The sequence below is a fragment of the Festucalex cinctus genome, chromosome 5, assembly GCF_051991245.1.
Source record: "Festucalex cinctus isolate MCC-2025b chromosome 5, RoL_Fcin_1.0, whole genome shotgun sequence".
Classification (NCBI taxonomy): Eukaryota; Metazoa; Chordata; class Actinopteri; order Syngnathiformes; family Syngnathidae; genus Festucalex; species Festucalex cinctus.
Window position 1 is genome coordinate 29,780,237 of NC_135415.1, and position 17,690 is coordinate 29,797,926.

A 17,690-nucleotide genomic window follows, 5' to 3' on the forward strand; every position below is an offset into this window, starting at 1 on the left:
CTGTCACTTCTACTGGATGAATGTCATATTGTGGCATAAATGTGTCTACATTTCAGTCCAACAAGTCCTCCATATTGGGCCATATGGGTCGTTTTACCATGCACCAAAAATAGGACCAAGTGTTACGTATTTTGTAAATAGCGAAAAATTAGTTAAGTTAACTTAACTAATTTTTTCAAGTCTCCATAGTATTTTTGAGTTTTGGATCATTTCTGTCATTTGGTTTCTCTGTGTTAATGGAAAAGTAACGTTTGAAGCCTTCCCTGCACTTGGGTCCCCCTGTGACACAGCAAGGGAAGCTGTTGTCAATGTCACAGCTATTGGGATCCAAAAAAAACAATGAGCGAGTTATCGAGGCCAGATTCAGACTTCAGAAGACCTGATTTCCAAAAATGAACCACGTGAGATTAAAAAAAAAAAAGTGGTATATCTTTCCCCCTTTGACCATTAACACATTAGCAATATAGACACATATTGTATGTACATCTGTAAAGAGAATTATGAGCTCTGACGTGCGAACCCCCTGGGACTGAATTCAGTCTGTCTACAGGTACTAAAACAGAATGCAAAAAAATGATCGGACAAGTCTGATCCCTTTCCACGTATTTTCTAGTACTGTTTCCATGGTGATGAGAACAAAGCCTTATGTTGCGCGAGACACGTCAGGTCATGATGCTCAACTCCACACCACAAAGGCTTTCGCGTTGAGAGAGTGGGAGGAACGTGGCACCAGATTACACTTGGCGCTCTTCACTCAACACGGTCAACCTCTTTCAGGTTGGCAGACGAAAGAGAAATCTAAAAATAGAAGTTCAACTAAAAGGCACACATAGAACATGGCGTCACTTTTATCCAGCGTTCCATTGTTCATAGAAAAGAAACATCTCTTGCATATTTTGGACAATTTCATCACTGTATTGTTGTTTTAATTTTCGTTTTAGTCATTGACGAAATTGTCAGTCAATTTTATTTGTAATTATAGTCTCAATGAATGGATTTTATTTTGGTTTAATTTTCATTTGAAAAAAAAATAAAAAATATGATGAAAATTTTTCGGCGATGAAATTATCACTGGGCCAGTCTTTTATTTGCTTGCATCACACACGGTACTTTTTCTTACATTCTTTATACAGTGGACACTCACATACTTGAAGTTTGCTACCCGAACAACAAGAGAAGGCACCAAATAACAAAATAAATGTGTTTTCTGTGGTTATTTTTGACTACATACCTTTTAACAAGACATGCAGTGGAAGTGACCTAACTTCCATTTTTTCACGAAGCTAAAAAAAAGGAAAGCGTTCAACAATAAAATCCTTTACTGTACTCGAGCTTGCCAGTAAACCCGAGAAAGGTCGATATTTCAAATGCTTGACAACCTAACCTTTGTATGTCGGATGCACTCGATTTCTTACAACAGTCTTTTACATGTCGCTTGAATGAACTGTCTAATCTGCCCTTTTTCCAGTGGAGCTGAAATTCAACTTGGATCAGTATGTGAACAAACGTTACCCTGGCCTGGTCAAGATAGTGAGGAACAGCAAACGCGAGGGTCTGATCCGAGCCAGGATCCACGGCTGGAACGCTGCCACAGCTCCCGTTGTCGGCTTCTTTGATGCCCACGTCGAGTTCAACATCGGCTGGTAAGAGAAGGTCATGTTTAACAAAAAAGCCGGGCAAAGGTCGACCCGTGTCTCCTTTTTTTTTTTTTTTTTTCCTTTCCCATAGAGTAATATGTCATCTAAAATTAGTTTTATCACTGAAATATGCACTTTAGTTGACTTATCGGGAAAAATTCAACGCGATCAAATACATGTACAGTGGTACCTCTACTTAGGAAATTGATTGGTTCTGGAAGAAAGTTCTTACGTAGAACATTTTGTAAGTTAGAGACGCATTTTCCATGTAAATGCCCTAATCCGTTCCAAGCCTCCCAAAATTCAGACATAAATGTTTTATAAAGCATAAAAATGCATCAAAACATGTAACAAATACATGTTACAATTCGATTATTGCACATTAAATGAGAGTTGTGCGTAATGTAAAAAACAAAGCACAGAGTAAAGAATAAAAATAAAGCACTGAGTTAGAATAAGCTAAAAAGTAGTGCTGTCAAAGTTAAAGCGTTAACTAATTAATTAATCACAAAAAAATGATCGCATTAATCATTGTGTTACCACAGATTAATCACACTATTAATTTTGACCGCAGATGATCCTTTTTAGCCGACAGCGGATCGTTACGATAAAGGTAGCTGTTGGAGTTTGAGCAATAAACATAACTATGCATTAAAGTAAAGCATTTAATATATGTTTACATATGCCGTAGGTCATTTTTTTCCCATTTTAAATTGTGCATTACTTTATTACTGTATTTACTTAACTCATTCACTCACCGCCATTTTCACATTTCGCAGTCCCCTTCGCTCCCGGCTGTTTTACTGGATTTTGACTTATTTTGCAAGGCCCACAGAATATTGTGTTCTATTGCTATAAAAACGTGGAACCTACCAAAAGAAAGATTAAAGTCTCTTCTTTCATCAGGAAAAAAAAAAAGGCTGTTTCTATCTGTTTCCGTTTTGCAGCAATTAGCATTAGAAGAGAGCTAAGTTTCATCAGTTTTCACAAATCTATTTAAAATTGTAAGTAATTGAGCTTTTTTTCTACTGTGCCCTGGTTGATCTCCTTTTCTCTGCTCTCCACCTGCTGGCCGTTTGTGTAATAACTACCATTTCTGCAACCGTTCTTTGCAGTTGAGAGGCTGCATCAAAGCCTTCTGTATGCTCTAGCATAAAAAAACAAACCAAAAAAACGTATAAATACGTCTTTGGGACACTTAGAACATTAAAAAAACGTATTTATACGTTATTGGGAGTAAATGAGTTAATTACTTGATGAGAAAAAGCAGGATGAGCGTGTGCAGTGAATATAAATTTTTGAAGATGTTCTCATAACATTAAATGTCGAAAAAATTAACACATAACAGGTGTGCTTCAAATTTAGTGGGCAAAATATGTTGGGGGGGGGGGGAGCTTTTTTTAAGTCAGTGATTAATCACGATTAATCAAAATTCTAAGATGTGATTAATCTGATTAAAAAATGTAATCGTTTGACAGCTCTACTAAAAAGGCACATTGAATGAAACTCACTATGGAATGCACAGCACAAGGAAGAGGGCCAAATACTGAAACGCGGGAGCGGATGTAATTAAGGATGGCGCTCACATGTGTCCTTTTTACATTATTTTTGCTGAGAGCTGCGGGGGTATTTTTGTGATGTGAAATTGCCTATGGGAGTCTCAGTCCAATGTGGAGCTGCTGCTGCTTACGTTTACCTGCAAAACATTCACGCAAGCAATAGTGTATATGACAGATCCAAGATCAGACATTTTGACAAGGTCACCTGCACAAACTTTCAATATAGATATTTTTTTGACCCAGCTAAAAGTAAAGGAAGATGAAGCTTTTCTCATACAGGTGTAACTTTCACCTCAATATCTGCGAGTGAAACGAAGCATTTTGCTTGACAGTCTAAATAAATGTAAGGGGAAGTCTCAGTGGTGGCTTACTCGACGTATTGTAGATCGTCTCAATGAACCTGGAAACCTTTATTTATTGAATGTGCAACCTCAATTTAAAACAGGTATTTGTAAGTTGATGCACTCTTTTTGTTCAGAAGTTCTCTCATTATCTGCAATCCCCCCCCCAATGCTAACCTCTTATAGCCCGACAGACACAATTTGCCTCTGAATTGATATCCTTTCTTCTCCATTGAATGACTCATAAAGTATTCATTGCAGTTCGTGCATATCATTTCAGAGTGTCACAATATGATATTTTCAGCGCTGCTGGCTTCCTGCCGGTACTAGAAAAACCCGTATTTTGAATTTACATCAATTTAAATGAATTTTAATCTGCATAGCTCCCAAACAATCTGTGCTTCACAGTAATATAAAAATGATAAATATTCAAATGATCAGTATCAATAATTCCTGCTGTTTGAAATGATTATGTTTGGGGACAGGGAGTTTAGCTTTTAATAACAACAGTATGAATCATCCTCAAAATGGAGGATGAATATTAGGGGTGTGAATTGCCTAGTACCTGACGACGATTCGATCCGTATCACGATTCATAGGTCACGATTCGATTCCATACCGATTAATCCCGATACGAATTTACAAGTCGATTGTTGCGATTATTTTTATTTAAATTTAGTAAATACTAATCAGTAAACTTGTAGAGTGTAAGATTTGTATGAAAATGTATTATTTATTTATCTGAAACTTCAGTCTTATACAGGTTGTAATCTGTTTCATGTTTGAACAGCATTAAAATAAAATATTAAGGCTTAATGTTCCATTAATAGAACATTCCTCCATGCTTAAGGTATAAGGCTAAGACGTTTTGGTGAATATTTTTCCATCAAAAATGGATATTTAAAAATCGATTCGGCCGCCTATTGAATCAATTCCAGAATTGTACGATGTAATATCACAATATATTGCCGAAAAACAAAAAAAAACTTATAAATATGTCTTTGGGACACTTAGAACATAAAAAAACGTACTTATACGTTATTGGGAGTAAATGAGTTAAACTTAGTTATATTCTAATGCTAATTGCTGCAAAACGGAAACAGATAGAAATATGCTTTTTTTTCTTTTTTTCTTTTTTTTATTTTTTATTTTTTTTCTTTCTTTTGGTAAGTTTAATGTTTTCATAGCAATAAAACACAATATTATGTGGGCCTTGCAAAATTGTGGCTGCATACTACATACTGTATCGTCATGTGTATGCTTTCAGAGTTTAGAAGTGTCTTTTATATTTTCATAGCTTGAGCACCGTTCAATGCACGGAGGTCACTGAGCGATATCCAGCCAGTTGCCCAGCTAACAAAACAAGACGCACTATAAAATTTGTATCATTACATCAGAGTATCACCTAAATGAATTGATTCCCCGGATTACCTTCATCTGTTCACCATCTGTTGTTTTCAAAATAGATGTGCCTTTTACACCACTATGTCGACTATTCACCTTGTACATGTTCCCGACTTGTCAACTCGTGCTGGGCCCTCGCGCAGCCTTTGTTTTGTTCCATGCCAGGCTGCGTAGGCATCTTTTAAAGTCTCTCTTTTACAAGGTGGCTCTTTAATGTTATCTTTGTGGAAGTCTATGCAAAATTCCTGCGATTTTAGCTCAAGTTAAATGGGTAAAGGGTGAGAGAGGATGCACGAAAAGCAGGAGATGTTTTTTTTTTTTTTTTTTTCAAGACAAGCGCTTGCGCCACTTTGTGTTCTCATCTAAATGTGTGAATTTACATAATCTACCGTCTATGCGCAGGCATTTTTTCCCCTTTATTTCCAAAGATTCACCCTCTATCGACACAACCTATTTGTTCCAATGGAAGGCGTCAGCTATTTATCATAATATGATTATTCACCATGACACATCCAGTGATTAGTAAGATGGATCGTTCCTCGGCGTTGCGAGTCTCCATCAATGACCTTGTGCACGTTGTTCTGTGCATATTGAGCCAACAAAAAAAATGCTGCCAACTTTGCAGCTGCGCTGTTTTGATCCATCGGCATTGGCATTCCTTGTGGTTTGCTGTGTATGTTTGCAGTCGAAATGCTGCCTGTTCACGTTACTGTTTAAGATGACATAACTGTATTGATTGTATAATACATTTAGGCACCCGTTTGTTTCAAAGACCCCTTTTGCCTTCTCGGGCTGTGAGAAGTGACAGGTTTCACTACGTTATTAACGCTTTTACTGCCACATGTTATCAAAAAAAAAAAGTTTGATATGACAAAGGTTTTGATCATTCACGTCTATTTCATCAGATTCCGTCATGTTTCATTGTAATTTCGTATACCGGCAGGCGGCAGCCCATTGAAAAGAGCTAAAATTCTGCCATCTGCTGGCCATAGTTAGTGTTTTTGATTCCACAATCCATTGACCACGCAGTTAATAATAATAATAATAATAAAAAATAGTTGACGTCATTTACCGTTTATGGCGGCATACATTGTAATTTTACTAATCGTTATTAAACGTTTTTGGCGGTCAAAGAGTTAAATATGGCTCTCATTTCCACGACACACATTTCAGAAATAAGACAAGTTGTTTTTACTTGCTGTGAATATGGTTAGCGGCTAAACGTGCGTTCGTTAAACATCTGGCATGGTCACTAAAGGAAAGTACATTCTAAATCGAATTTTCAAATGTGGGTTTAGTTGACCTCAGTCTGCCATGATTCAGTTGTGTATGAGTTCAACTCTGAAATGTTATCAATCTGCCCCCACTCGACAGAATTGAACCGCTTTCTTTGCTTTATTTGTCAAACAAACCACATTAATGGGAGGAAATTGGGGTGTGTTGCGATTTGGACCTTGTCTGTCACTCCTGAACCCGGGAAATTGTTATTTATCGTTTCTTCAAACCTCTGCACACTTGCAATCTCAGGTTATTAATGATTCATCATTAGCAACGCGGCATCCGTTCCCTAGCTGGGTGAATGTTGTTGTGCTGTGGATGCAATCATTTCCTTTTCCCAAAATGGACCTACGAATCTTTCATGCAGTGTCATGTGCTCTGGTATTTGTGGAATTCTTTTTATTGTAAACAATTATAAACATATATATATATATATTTATCAAATGCTGTGCCCTGCGATTGGCTGTCAACCAGTTGGTGTACCCCGCCTACCGCCCGAAGCATGCTGGGATAGGCTCCAGCACCCCCCGGGACCCTTGCGAGGATGGATGGATGGATGGATTTATCAAATGCATATTTGAATTATTACAGTATGTCTGTATATGAATTTTCGGCAAATTTCTTTATCTGCTTTATCTGTTTGACTTCAAATTGGTCGACAATTGCCGATAATTATTGGCAAATTTCTTTATTATCTGTTTTATCTGCATGATGTCAAATTGGTTGTTAATTGTCGATAATTATCGGCGGATTTCTTTATTATCTGTTTTATCTGCATGATGTCAAATTGGTTGATAATTGCCGATAATTATTGGCAAATTTCTTTATTATCTGTTTTATCTGCATGATGTCAAATTGGTTGATAATTATCGGCGGATTTCTTTATTATCTGGTTTATCTGTATGACACCAAATTGGTTGATAATTGCCGATAATTATCGGCGGATTTCTCTATTATCTGGTTTATCTATTGACGTCAAGTTGTTTGATAATTGCCGATAATTTTCAGCAAATTTCTTTATCTGGTTTATCTGTATGATGCCAAATTGGTTGAGAATTGCCGATAATTTTTGGCAAATTTCTTTTTTATCTGTTTTATCTGCATGATGTCAAACTGGTTGATAATTGTCGATAATTATCTGCAAATTTCTTTATTATCTGGTTCATCAGTATGACACCAAATTGGTTGATAATTGCCGATAATTATCGGCGGATTTCTCTATTATCTGGTTCATCTGTTTGAAGTCAAATAGGTCGATAATTGCCGTAAATTATCGGCCACCGATATTATATATATTATATATATATATATATATATATTATATATTATATATTATATTAACCCTAACCCTATCCCTAGTTCTGTGTTTTATATTAGCAAAAAGTAGGTAGGTCGGAGACCTTTGCTGACAAGATATTATCATCCTACCACTACAAATATGTCTATTTTCCTTGAAGAGACAATATGTACAGTCGGACTTGTCCATTAGTTTGAAGCGCCACATGAAATGGAATTGAATGGTGAGAGGAGACGCAACCAACAGGTGTTGGCGTGTTTTCACAATGTGTGATTAGTCATCGCTGAAAGGGATTCAGTTCTTTTGTAATTCGGCTCTCGGTGTGATTTAGCCTGATGTGGATGAATAAGCCTCTCATCGCTGTGCAGATGAGGCAGCAGATAAAGGAAGGGAATGACACATGCAGACGCATCTATTCAAACCGGGCCTGTCCTCATTTCCACAGCATATCTTGCGTTACGTCCTCATTTGTTCATCTTGTGGTGGGGGAGTCGCTTCTTGGCTCGGGGACTCTTTTTCGGTTCTCTTCTCAAGCAAACTGTGACCCCGTCAGCAACGTGAGGTAGATTAAAGTTTATAAGGTTTCAACCATTTCAATTAACTCATTTGCTCCCAATAACGTGTAAATACGTTTTTTTTTTATGTAAGTGTCCCAAAGACGTATTGATACGTTGTTTTTTTTGTTTTTGTTTTTTATGCTAGAGCATACAGAATGCTTTGATGCAGCCTCTCAACTGCAAAGAACGGCTGCAGAAATGGTAGTTATTACACAAACGGCCAGCAAGTGGCAGCAGAGCAAAGGAGATCAACCAGGGCCATCTAGAGAAAAAGCTCAATTACTTACAATTTCAAATAGATTTGTGAAAACTGATTAAACTTAGCTCTCTTCTAATGTTAATTGCTGCAAAACGGAAACAGATAGAAACATGCTTTTTTTGTATGATGAAAGAAGAGACTTTAATCTTTCTTTTGATAGGTTCCATGCTTTTATAGCCATTGAACACAATATTCTGTGGGCCTTTCAAAATCAGTCCAAATCCAGTAAAACAGCCGGGAGCGAACGGGATTGCGAAATGTGAAAATGGCGGCGAGTGAATGAGTTAAGCTGTATATTTGGAATCGCTTTTTCATATTATAAGCGTATGTGATTGTGTTATACTGTCTGCTCCATTGATACCGTGAGCACTGCCCTCAAGATAAAAGTAGTAGTTTTGCTTGGGAAAGACAAATGGGTCCCACTGAAGAGAAGTAGATGAGGCGAGAGAGCCCGAGAATCAGGGTGAACAGAGGCAGTGGGCGGAAAGATGCAGAGAAACTCGAAGTGTGGGAGTATCCTTCTGAGACGCATTTATCACGGTATAATTGCAGCCTCCTTTTTATAAATTTAGAAGTATATCACATGACAAGTTGAGTGTACTAGGACTGGCTTTGAAGATATGGTGGATATTATCTCTGAATGATATGACAAAGTGTGTCCTAAATGTACCATTGGCAGTGACTTCACTGCGACTCTGTTTCAGCCAAGGCTCTGATTTGGTATTTAGCACAAATTCCCAGTAAAATGAGCCCTTTGCCTCATCAATAGAAATCAGTCAAACAACAAATGACGGATATTTTTCCACAAAATGTATATGTGTATTATTTTTTTTTATTAGCTTCACTGCTGCAAAATCTTCTAGAAAGGAAACAAAAACAAGAATCTGTCGAACAAACGAATGTATCCAACAAAAACAGCAATGGAATAACATGGGGGAACGCCGAGGCAAAAACGGACATCATGGCGGGAGGAAAACACAATGAATGAACGCATACAGCGGGGAGACGAGAAACTAAATACACATATACACTAATTGACAATTAGACTCATGAATGAATCTGTTACTTGTCTTTCCCTTTTCGTCTTCCGAAGGGCTGAACCTATTCTAACCCGAATGAAAGAGGACCACACCCGCATCATCCTGCCCGCGATAGACAACATCAAGTACAACACCTTTGAGGTGCAGCAGTACGCCAACGCCGCCCACGGCTACAACTGGGGGCTGTGGTGCATGTACATCATCCCGCCACAGGAGTGGCTGGACAAGGGCGACGAGACGGCCCCTATCAGGTGAGCGCTTCCGCGAGCGAGCAGCGTCCATAATGCATGAGGACGTTTGATGAAATATGGATAACTGGAGCTGGTGACTTATTCATGCGGGTGACCGTCAAACTGAGGTCCTCTTCGGAATGATGTGCCGCCCGAACGCACAAATAAATAACCTCGTTGAAAGCTGTCTCGTTAACCATGATAAATATATTTAGTTGTATAATGCTGCATCATTATTGTACTTGGGTTGCATTTAAAAGCCAGCTGGGATTAATTGGTCATGTCTTCTTTATTAAAAAAAAAAAAAAAAGATTAGAATTAAATTGTAATAAAATTGAATCTGCAATAATAGTCAAACCCATTACATAAAATAAAAAAAAGCTCTCATGAGTTTCTAAGAGTGCAAAGAGCAGAATGGATTTGTGAAGTTATATAAAAATTCCAGCTGTATTCAAAGTGTCAAGTATTTTATTATTTATATTGGCTCTATAATTGAAGAATATGTCTGTAGTTTATTGAAAAGATTCTTTTTTTTTTTTATTTTCTGAGCAATGGGGCAGAAAGTCACAATGTCTGAATTTGCAGCACAGTTTGTGTTTTCTCTCCTTGGCCCATGCCAACCCACGCGCAACGTCTTCTGCAAATCAATAAAGTAGCTTTTGTTTCATCTCCCTTGTAAAAAAAAAAATAATAATTTGAGATGAAAACCTTTCTTACAGACATTAATATCTATTCTATGGTGTATTATTTTATATATATATATATATATATATATATATATATATATATATATATATATATATATAAAATGAGAGCACAGCAATTATTAAGCAAGATTATTTTTCAAGTTTGTTCTATATTATTTATTTGGTTGTTGCTAACTAACTAACTACGAGATTCATTTTTCAAAAATTCATTTCCAGGTTAATATATTTTGTAGAAACATTATTTGACTCTCTGCCGAGTCATATGAAACTCTCAACCTTATTTATAAGATAAGAAAAACGTGAACAAATTTTAAGTGCGTATACAAGTATTTTTTTTTATACAAGGAAATACATTTTACATCAGTAAATTCAGAACAAGAAGTAGGTGAGTGAGTGAATAAATAAATAAATAAAACAATAAAGAATATAGAGCAAGCTTGTTATTACAGTCAGTGTTTCTTTTGAAACTAAAGTAATACAATTTACTTAAAAAAAATATTGGTTTCATAATTTTGTCAAGATAAAAGGTAAAGTTGAAGCTGGACATCCTGCAGATTGGGAAAAAAAAAAGAAAAAAGAATGAGATAAATGGCCTCATTATTGACTTTCTTTTGTTTGTGATCTTCATGATGTGAACAGCATGAAGATAATCTGTGCCAATCTTGTGATTTTTAAGACATGCGCCCTGCCACTCGCTCCCATAACAATATGACATGCCTTGGTTACCATGGCAGCATGGCAGATCCATTATATCGACCTGGAGGCCCAGCAGAGGCATCAGCATCCTCCAACCAGGAGATGCACAACCCAAATTACACATGATGTTTTCAATCATTAAATGTCATTGTGTGAACGAGCGCGCTAACGGTGCCCCCCCCCCCCCCCCCCCCCCCCCCCCCCCGAACACACGAACCCGGGTGAACCTCTCCTGACAAACACCGGGACCTATTTTGAAAAGTCATGTTTAAATGATTGCAACCCTTTTTTTAAGAATTACTTGGAATTTTGATAACAGCATCACCGTTTTGCCACAGTTGGAGCAAATAACATACAAAAAAAAAAAAAAATCCTACAAGACAACATTATTAGTTCAAAACTGTATTGATAGACACATTTACTTGGAAAAAATATTAACCATACACTGTAGGGGTGTGAATTGCCTAGTACCTGACGATTCGATTCGTATCACGATTCACAGGTCACGATTCGATTCGATACCGATTAATCCCGATAAGAATTTATAAATCTTTTTCCATTCAAATTTAGAAAATACTAATCAGTAAGCTTGTACAGTCTAAGATTTGTATGAAAATGTATTATTTATTTATCTGAAACTTCAGTCTTAAACAGGTTGTAAATCGTTTCATGTTTGAACAGCATTAAAATAACATTTTCAGGCTTAATGTTCCGTTCATATAACATTCTTCCATGCTTAAGGTGTGAACCCTAACCCGAAGTAAGATGTTTTGTTGAATATTTTTCCATTAAAAATGGAAGTTCAAAAATCGATTTAGCCGCCTAGTGAATCGATTCGAGAATTGCGCGATGTAGTATCGCGATATATTGCCGAATCGATTTTTTTAAACACCCCTAATATACTGTATGTATGCTGTAGAGCTGCTCATGATGATGAGATTAAATACACACCTGCAAGATCTAATGATATGCAAAACAAACTCATGCTAAGGTTGAGGGTGTTAACTTGTCAATTATTGTGATTATGACTTTTGTGCATTTTCCCGCTCTCATGCACCCCAATAAAGTGAGTGAAAGAAACCTGTCAATACTCGGGCTGGGTCGATTCTAATATCCTCAATTGATTCGATTTCAATTTACTAGAGATCAATACAATTTGCTTCAGATTTTTTTTTTTTTTTTTTATGATTCAATTTGATTCACAAGTGTTATAATCACTTAAGTGTTACACAAACATCAGCAAGGATGAGAAGAAAATATTTTTCATAAGTCAAATTCAATAATTTCAAATATAAATTAAAACAATTCCGAATTGAATTAAAGTGCAATAAGTCAGGTCTTTCATAAATGTAAGAAAATTGTTTTAAATTCATGTGAAGAGTAAATTAAAAACAATAAGATAAAAAAAAAATGCCTTTAAAATGAGTGATTCATGGTTTTATGAATCGATATTGGGCTCGAAAAAGAAAACAATTTAATATCGTCTACTCGATTTTTTTATTTATTTTTTTAAACCCAGTCCTAGTCAATACATGTCCGTAAAGTTCCAAGCCCAATTAAACACATTGTTAAAATAAATACCTATCCAACAGTATAATCTTAGCAGTGGCAGAATTTTAAATGATCAGTGAAGTTGGAACCCTCAAATCACGACTGCGAGCCAACGCAATGATTTGAAAGAGATACTGAAAGTCTTTATGTGATGTTCATGCTGCTATAATCGGGAGAATTGTTGTCGTGTGCAGTTCATGTCAGAATAGTGATAGTGATAACTGAGTCTCTTCAGACTGAGGGATATGTGCAACCATGGATTATTATTATCATTTTGAAAGGATGTGGAAAAATCCACACGCTGTTTACAGCTCCTTCGGTGTTAGTAGGTCAGTTTGTTGAATGAGGTTTCTGGTTTGAATGCGTTTGTTGTTTATGGCAATGCTATTTTACTTCAACAGTCAGATAAGACAAGAGCTGGGGGGGGGGGGTGCATGGCAAAGCTGGTCCATGTTTCTCAATTGGAAGTTTGTGCTCATGGACAGATTGCCTCAAGGGGAAAAGCGTTTCAGCTGTGTGGATTTCTATTGGAAATCATTCAGCCACTTGTTCTGCAAGGTTTCTTCCTATCAACAACAGAAGCCGGGTGGCCCGTCGAAGCTCGTTCTCAGCTACGCTTTCCAACACCGAAGGCAGAAAGAGCTTACAAGAATGTATAAAATCGGCATACTTGTAATTATTCTGATGATTACGGCTAAGGCATACCCTTTGGTCAACAACAATTCCTGCAAACTAAGATATGTGTTCATGCGAATGGATGCAGTGTTATCTTAATCAACACGCAGATGTTCGCCACATGAATATATTCTACTGCACATGCCCATTTTCTGGTAATACAAAACACAGTATGTACAGCACACAGTATTTGTGTTTTACAGTCATACTTAACCGTATTTAAGATTTCATTGGTGCCAGTGGATGAAATAAGTCAATGTTGTGCTCGCAATAGCATTTTCCATTCAAATGAAACATTAACAAGATTCTCAGGGGGAAAAAAAAAGAAAATTCTATTTTGCCATACTTATGAATTGTGTGAGTCTTCAAGGGCTCATTAGATGCCCTGTCAACATAAATATTAATACAATGAATGCTACCATCTAGAACATTTCAGAAATTGGAGTTATTTTCACTTAAAAAAAAAAAAAAAAGTCAATTCACAAAGAAATTCTGGTAAAATTACAAATTTGTACTGTTCATTTTGCAGTAAATGTAAAAACAATTTAGGGTTTTAAAGTGGATTTTTACATTTTATTCCATTAAATAACAGACAAATGTTTATGAAATTATGATACTTGTGAACGTATTTTGGCAATCAATATATGTATTTCTAATGGAGTTTTTTTTTTTTTTTTTTTGTGTGTGTTTTTACAGTTACAGTGATTTCTTATTTTACATTTGACATGTAAAATAAGTTTATTTTTGTCAATTAAATAATAATAAAAATATTTTTAAAATGCAGAAAAAAAACTGTAAAATAAAAAAATTTTGCACCCGCATTTTGAAATCTGATTTATTTCGGGAGAACCGGAATGTTCCACTTGATTCCAGATGTCAAAGCTTGTGCTGCCAGAATGTTATGTATATTCAAAAGTACAAGCACCTTCCTTTCTCTTTGTGATTCACAGCACATGACGTGCTAAATGTGCACTCATTTAATCATCAAGCGAGACCAATGGGGCTTCGTCTGGTTCATGATTGAATTAGCAGTCAAGTTAGTCCTCTAAAATTAGCGTGTGCGCTTGTGTGGGTACGTGCTACATTATATGACAAACTTCAGGGCATCTTTCCAGAAACAAGAATATCGCAAGCCACTTTAGAAGAAAAAAAAACAAAAAAACTTTTGAGTACCCTGGATGAATAGAGTGCTTTTTATGGGTCTTTGTCCCAAAGCACTTAAGATGGGACCTGGCAGATAATAGTGGTATAAAAGAAGCCTGGGGACTTTTGCTGGAGTGGGTTACCCCACTTTTGTGAAGAATGCTCTCCAATATTTGTTGTGCACGCCGACCTGAGGTCCTTTTCAGATTGTGCTCGCTTTTAAAAGTGCAATCATGCACGTGAACAGCGGAATGGGGGCAGAGATGTGACAAGATGTTGTTTCGGGGATCAAGTACTCCTTTTGAAGTGAAATTTTCTTAAAAAAATAGATTTTTTTTTAAAGTTCCTTGACCTATATCCTTGCCCATAGAGAGATCTCACTATGTTCAAGGATATAGCCATGCATTTTTAAAAGTAAGGGTTCTTTTTGAAGGGTTTGAACCATTTCCCTTTGAAAAACCCTCAAGAACTGTAAAACTAAAGGATCCTGTAAAAAAATAAAATAAAAAATGCTTTGTTACAAATTTACAAAGAACCCTGATTTATTTTTTATTTATTTTTTTATTTTTGCAAGAAAACCTCTTCTACCTCTTGTTACTCTGTACACAGTTATGAAAATAGCATACCATTGACGGAACATCGTAGAAGCTGATCATTTTACTATCATGATCGCGTCATCTCTCTCTTTCCAGAACCCCGGCAATGATTGGCTGCTCTTTTGTGGTGGATCGTGAATACTTTGGAGAGATTGGTCTGCTGGATCCTGGCATGGAAGTCTACGGAGGGGAGAACATCGAACTCGGCATGAGGGTAAGGTCACCGAAGTTGACTAAACGAATTTTCAACAATATCAACGAGGGGTGTGAATTGCCTAGTACCTGACGATTCGATCCGTATCGCGATTCATAGGTCACGATTCGATTCGATACCGGTTAATCCCGATATGAATTTACAAGTCGTTTGTTACGATTTTTTTCACTCAATTTAGAAAATACCATTCAGTAAACTTGTACAATATATACTGTAAGATTTGTATGAAAATGTATTATTTATTGATCTGAAACTTCAGTCTTATAACTGTAAGCTACTGGATTTAACAAACAGGTTGTAACATTTTTCATGTTTGAACAGCGTTGAAATAAAATATTAAGGCTTAACGTTCCATTAATAAAACATTCTTCCGTGCTTAAGGTGTGAAAGTTAGACGTTTTGTTGAATATTTTTCCATCAAAAATGGATATATTGCCGAATTGATTTTTTTTTAGCACCCCTAATAACTACAAACATAATATTTAAAGTATAGTACTTTGACATATAACATACACAGTACATATTTGCCACAGCTTTCTAAAGATATTTCCCATGTTTCTGAGCTTTGGGCAACAGCGTAAGATACAAAAAAAAAAAAAACCAAAGGCATCAACAGAAACCAGATTAAAATATGCAGAGCTAAGATTTTCTGAAATTGAAGTGTACGTGGAAAATCCCTTTTATGCAAATGTTACAGCCAACCCAAAGGCTCTTTTGCTGCCGCTTTGAGTTGAATTTAATGCCTCATGTGAGCCACAGACTTCAAGAATTCGTTTGTTGGTTTGGTGATTAAAGTCATTAAAAAAAAATCTCTCAAAGCAAGTGGAACCGTTTTTTTTTTTTGCTCTAAACACTCACCTAAGCTTTGTCATATGTGGAAAAGATAAAACTTACCTTTACCATCTTTTCTATCCAAATCCAAATGGTAAGATGTCATCCATATGTCCTCTGATGTCCTTTGAAAAATCACTTGAGCGAGCGCTCGCGTACGCTTCGCTGATTGCGATCGTCTCTTAAGACAGCTTGAGTGAAACTCGTGATGTTTACGGTGGTTGATTGCCACTTCATCACTATTATGTATCTCCAACAACAAACAAAAGAATCCACCAGCTTTCTGATCGTTAATGCGCTATTATCACGGTTATAACTCAATGTGATGCATTATTTGCTAACCACGAAGGACCCCCCCCCCCCAAGGTGACCATATTTTCTCATTCAGTAGAAACACTTTATGTACCTAACTATGCATATAAATTAGGACGGTGATCAATTCAGCTGCTACATTAAGTGGACTAACCTTATTAAACTGTTTTGTGCTACTGTTTTTTCATTTTATTTTATTTGTGCATATGAACACAAACAATTCTGTCATTTATTAAATATGAATATGCACATTTGTTGGCCACATTTGATTCATTGTAGCCAACAATGTCCTGACTCTGGGGGGGGAAAAAAATAAAATAAAAATAAAAAATGAAACGCGCTACTGAAATTGTGCACGTGCAATCTTCAGCAGCTGTCCAGGCATCATCAATTTTATTCCGCAGCTAATGGAATACACACGCATGGGCTTCTGATGAGTCATGACTTCGCCGTGGAAACCGGGACGTCTCGTTGCGGTGTCAACTGAGCGGAGGTGCCATTTGGGATACGGCTTGATTGACGAGAACGTGTTAAGCAATTAGCCGGAGTAGCTCACAGTAACCAAGTCTGCAGGAACGCGATGTGACTACAGAGGGCGGATGAAAGACAGAAAGGTTGAAAGGTATTCGGAATTCATTGGGAGATGCTGCCTCTGGTTTTTTTTTTGTTTTTTTTAATGGCTTCAGGAAGGAAGCCACTGGCCTCTTTGCGAGGAAATAGAATTGTCCCATGTTGTTTAGAACTGATGTGTAAAATGTTCCTAGTAAGAAACTTAATTATGTAAATGGAAAGGACAAGCTAATTCATATAACAGCAAAAATCTAAGACTATAAATGAACTAAAAAAAAAGGATGCACTACACAAATTAACTCATTTGCTCCCAATAACGTGTAAATCCGTTTTTATGTGTCCCAAAGACGTATTTATACGTTTTTTTATTGTTTTTTTTTGGTCTCCTAAAAAAGGATTCTGTCCGACGTCAGTGAATGTAAAAAAATAAATAAATAAATAATATATATCATTGACTATAATAGATTGTTTGTGAACCTTATTAACATAAAGTAATATAAATAGTCCCTATGAGACTATTTTAACAATACCTTTAAAAGTGATATTTTACAGCTTTGTTTTTTTTTTTGTTTTTTTTTTCCTATTTGATGTGGAATAAGTCGGCGTCTGAATGCGTCTGCCAGCCAAACCTCCGCTGCCAAAACAAAGGCTAATTTTAATCTTTTTGGGTTTGCTTCACACACGAGTCATCGGGAAACAATTCAAGCTGTGCTGTGAAATCTGTTTTATTGTCATAAAAGCCCGATATATATATATATATATATATATATATATATATATATATATATATATA

The 17,690-nt window shown here is 36.4% G+C and overlaps 1 protein-coding gene across 5 annotated transcripts in view; it reads left to right on the plus strand.

Moving 5' to 3' along the window:
- galnt9 (polypeptide N-acetylgalactosaminyltransferase 9) overlaps positions 1 to 17,690 on the plus strand; it is an 88,064-nt gene that overhangs the window by 21,765 nt on the left and 48,609 nt on the right. For all 5 annotated transcript variants that reach the window (XM_077521287.1, XM_077521289.1, XM_077521288.1 and 2 more), the window contains exons 4-6: positions 1,469 to 1,643; positions 9,426 to 9,623; positions 15,067 to 15,184. In XM_077521287.1, the coding sequence (XP_077377413.1) occupies positions 1,469 to 1,643; positions 9,426 to 9,623; positions 15,067 to 15,184 (491 nt within the window). The remainder of the gene's footprint in view (positions 1 to 1,468; positions 1,644 to 9,425; positions 9,624 to 15,066; positions 15,185 to 17,690) is intronic.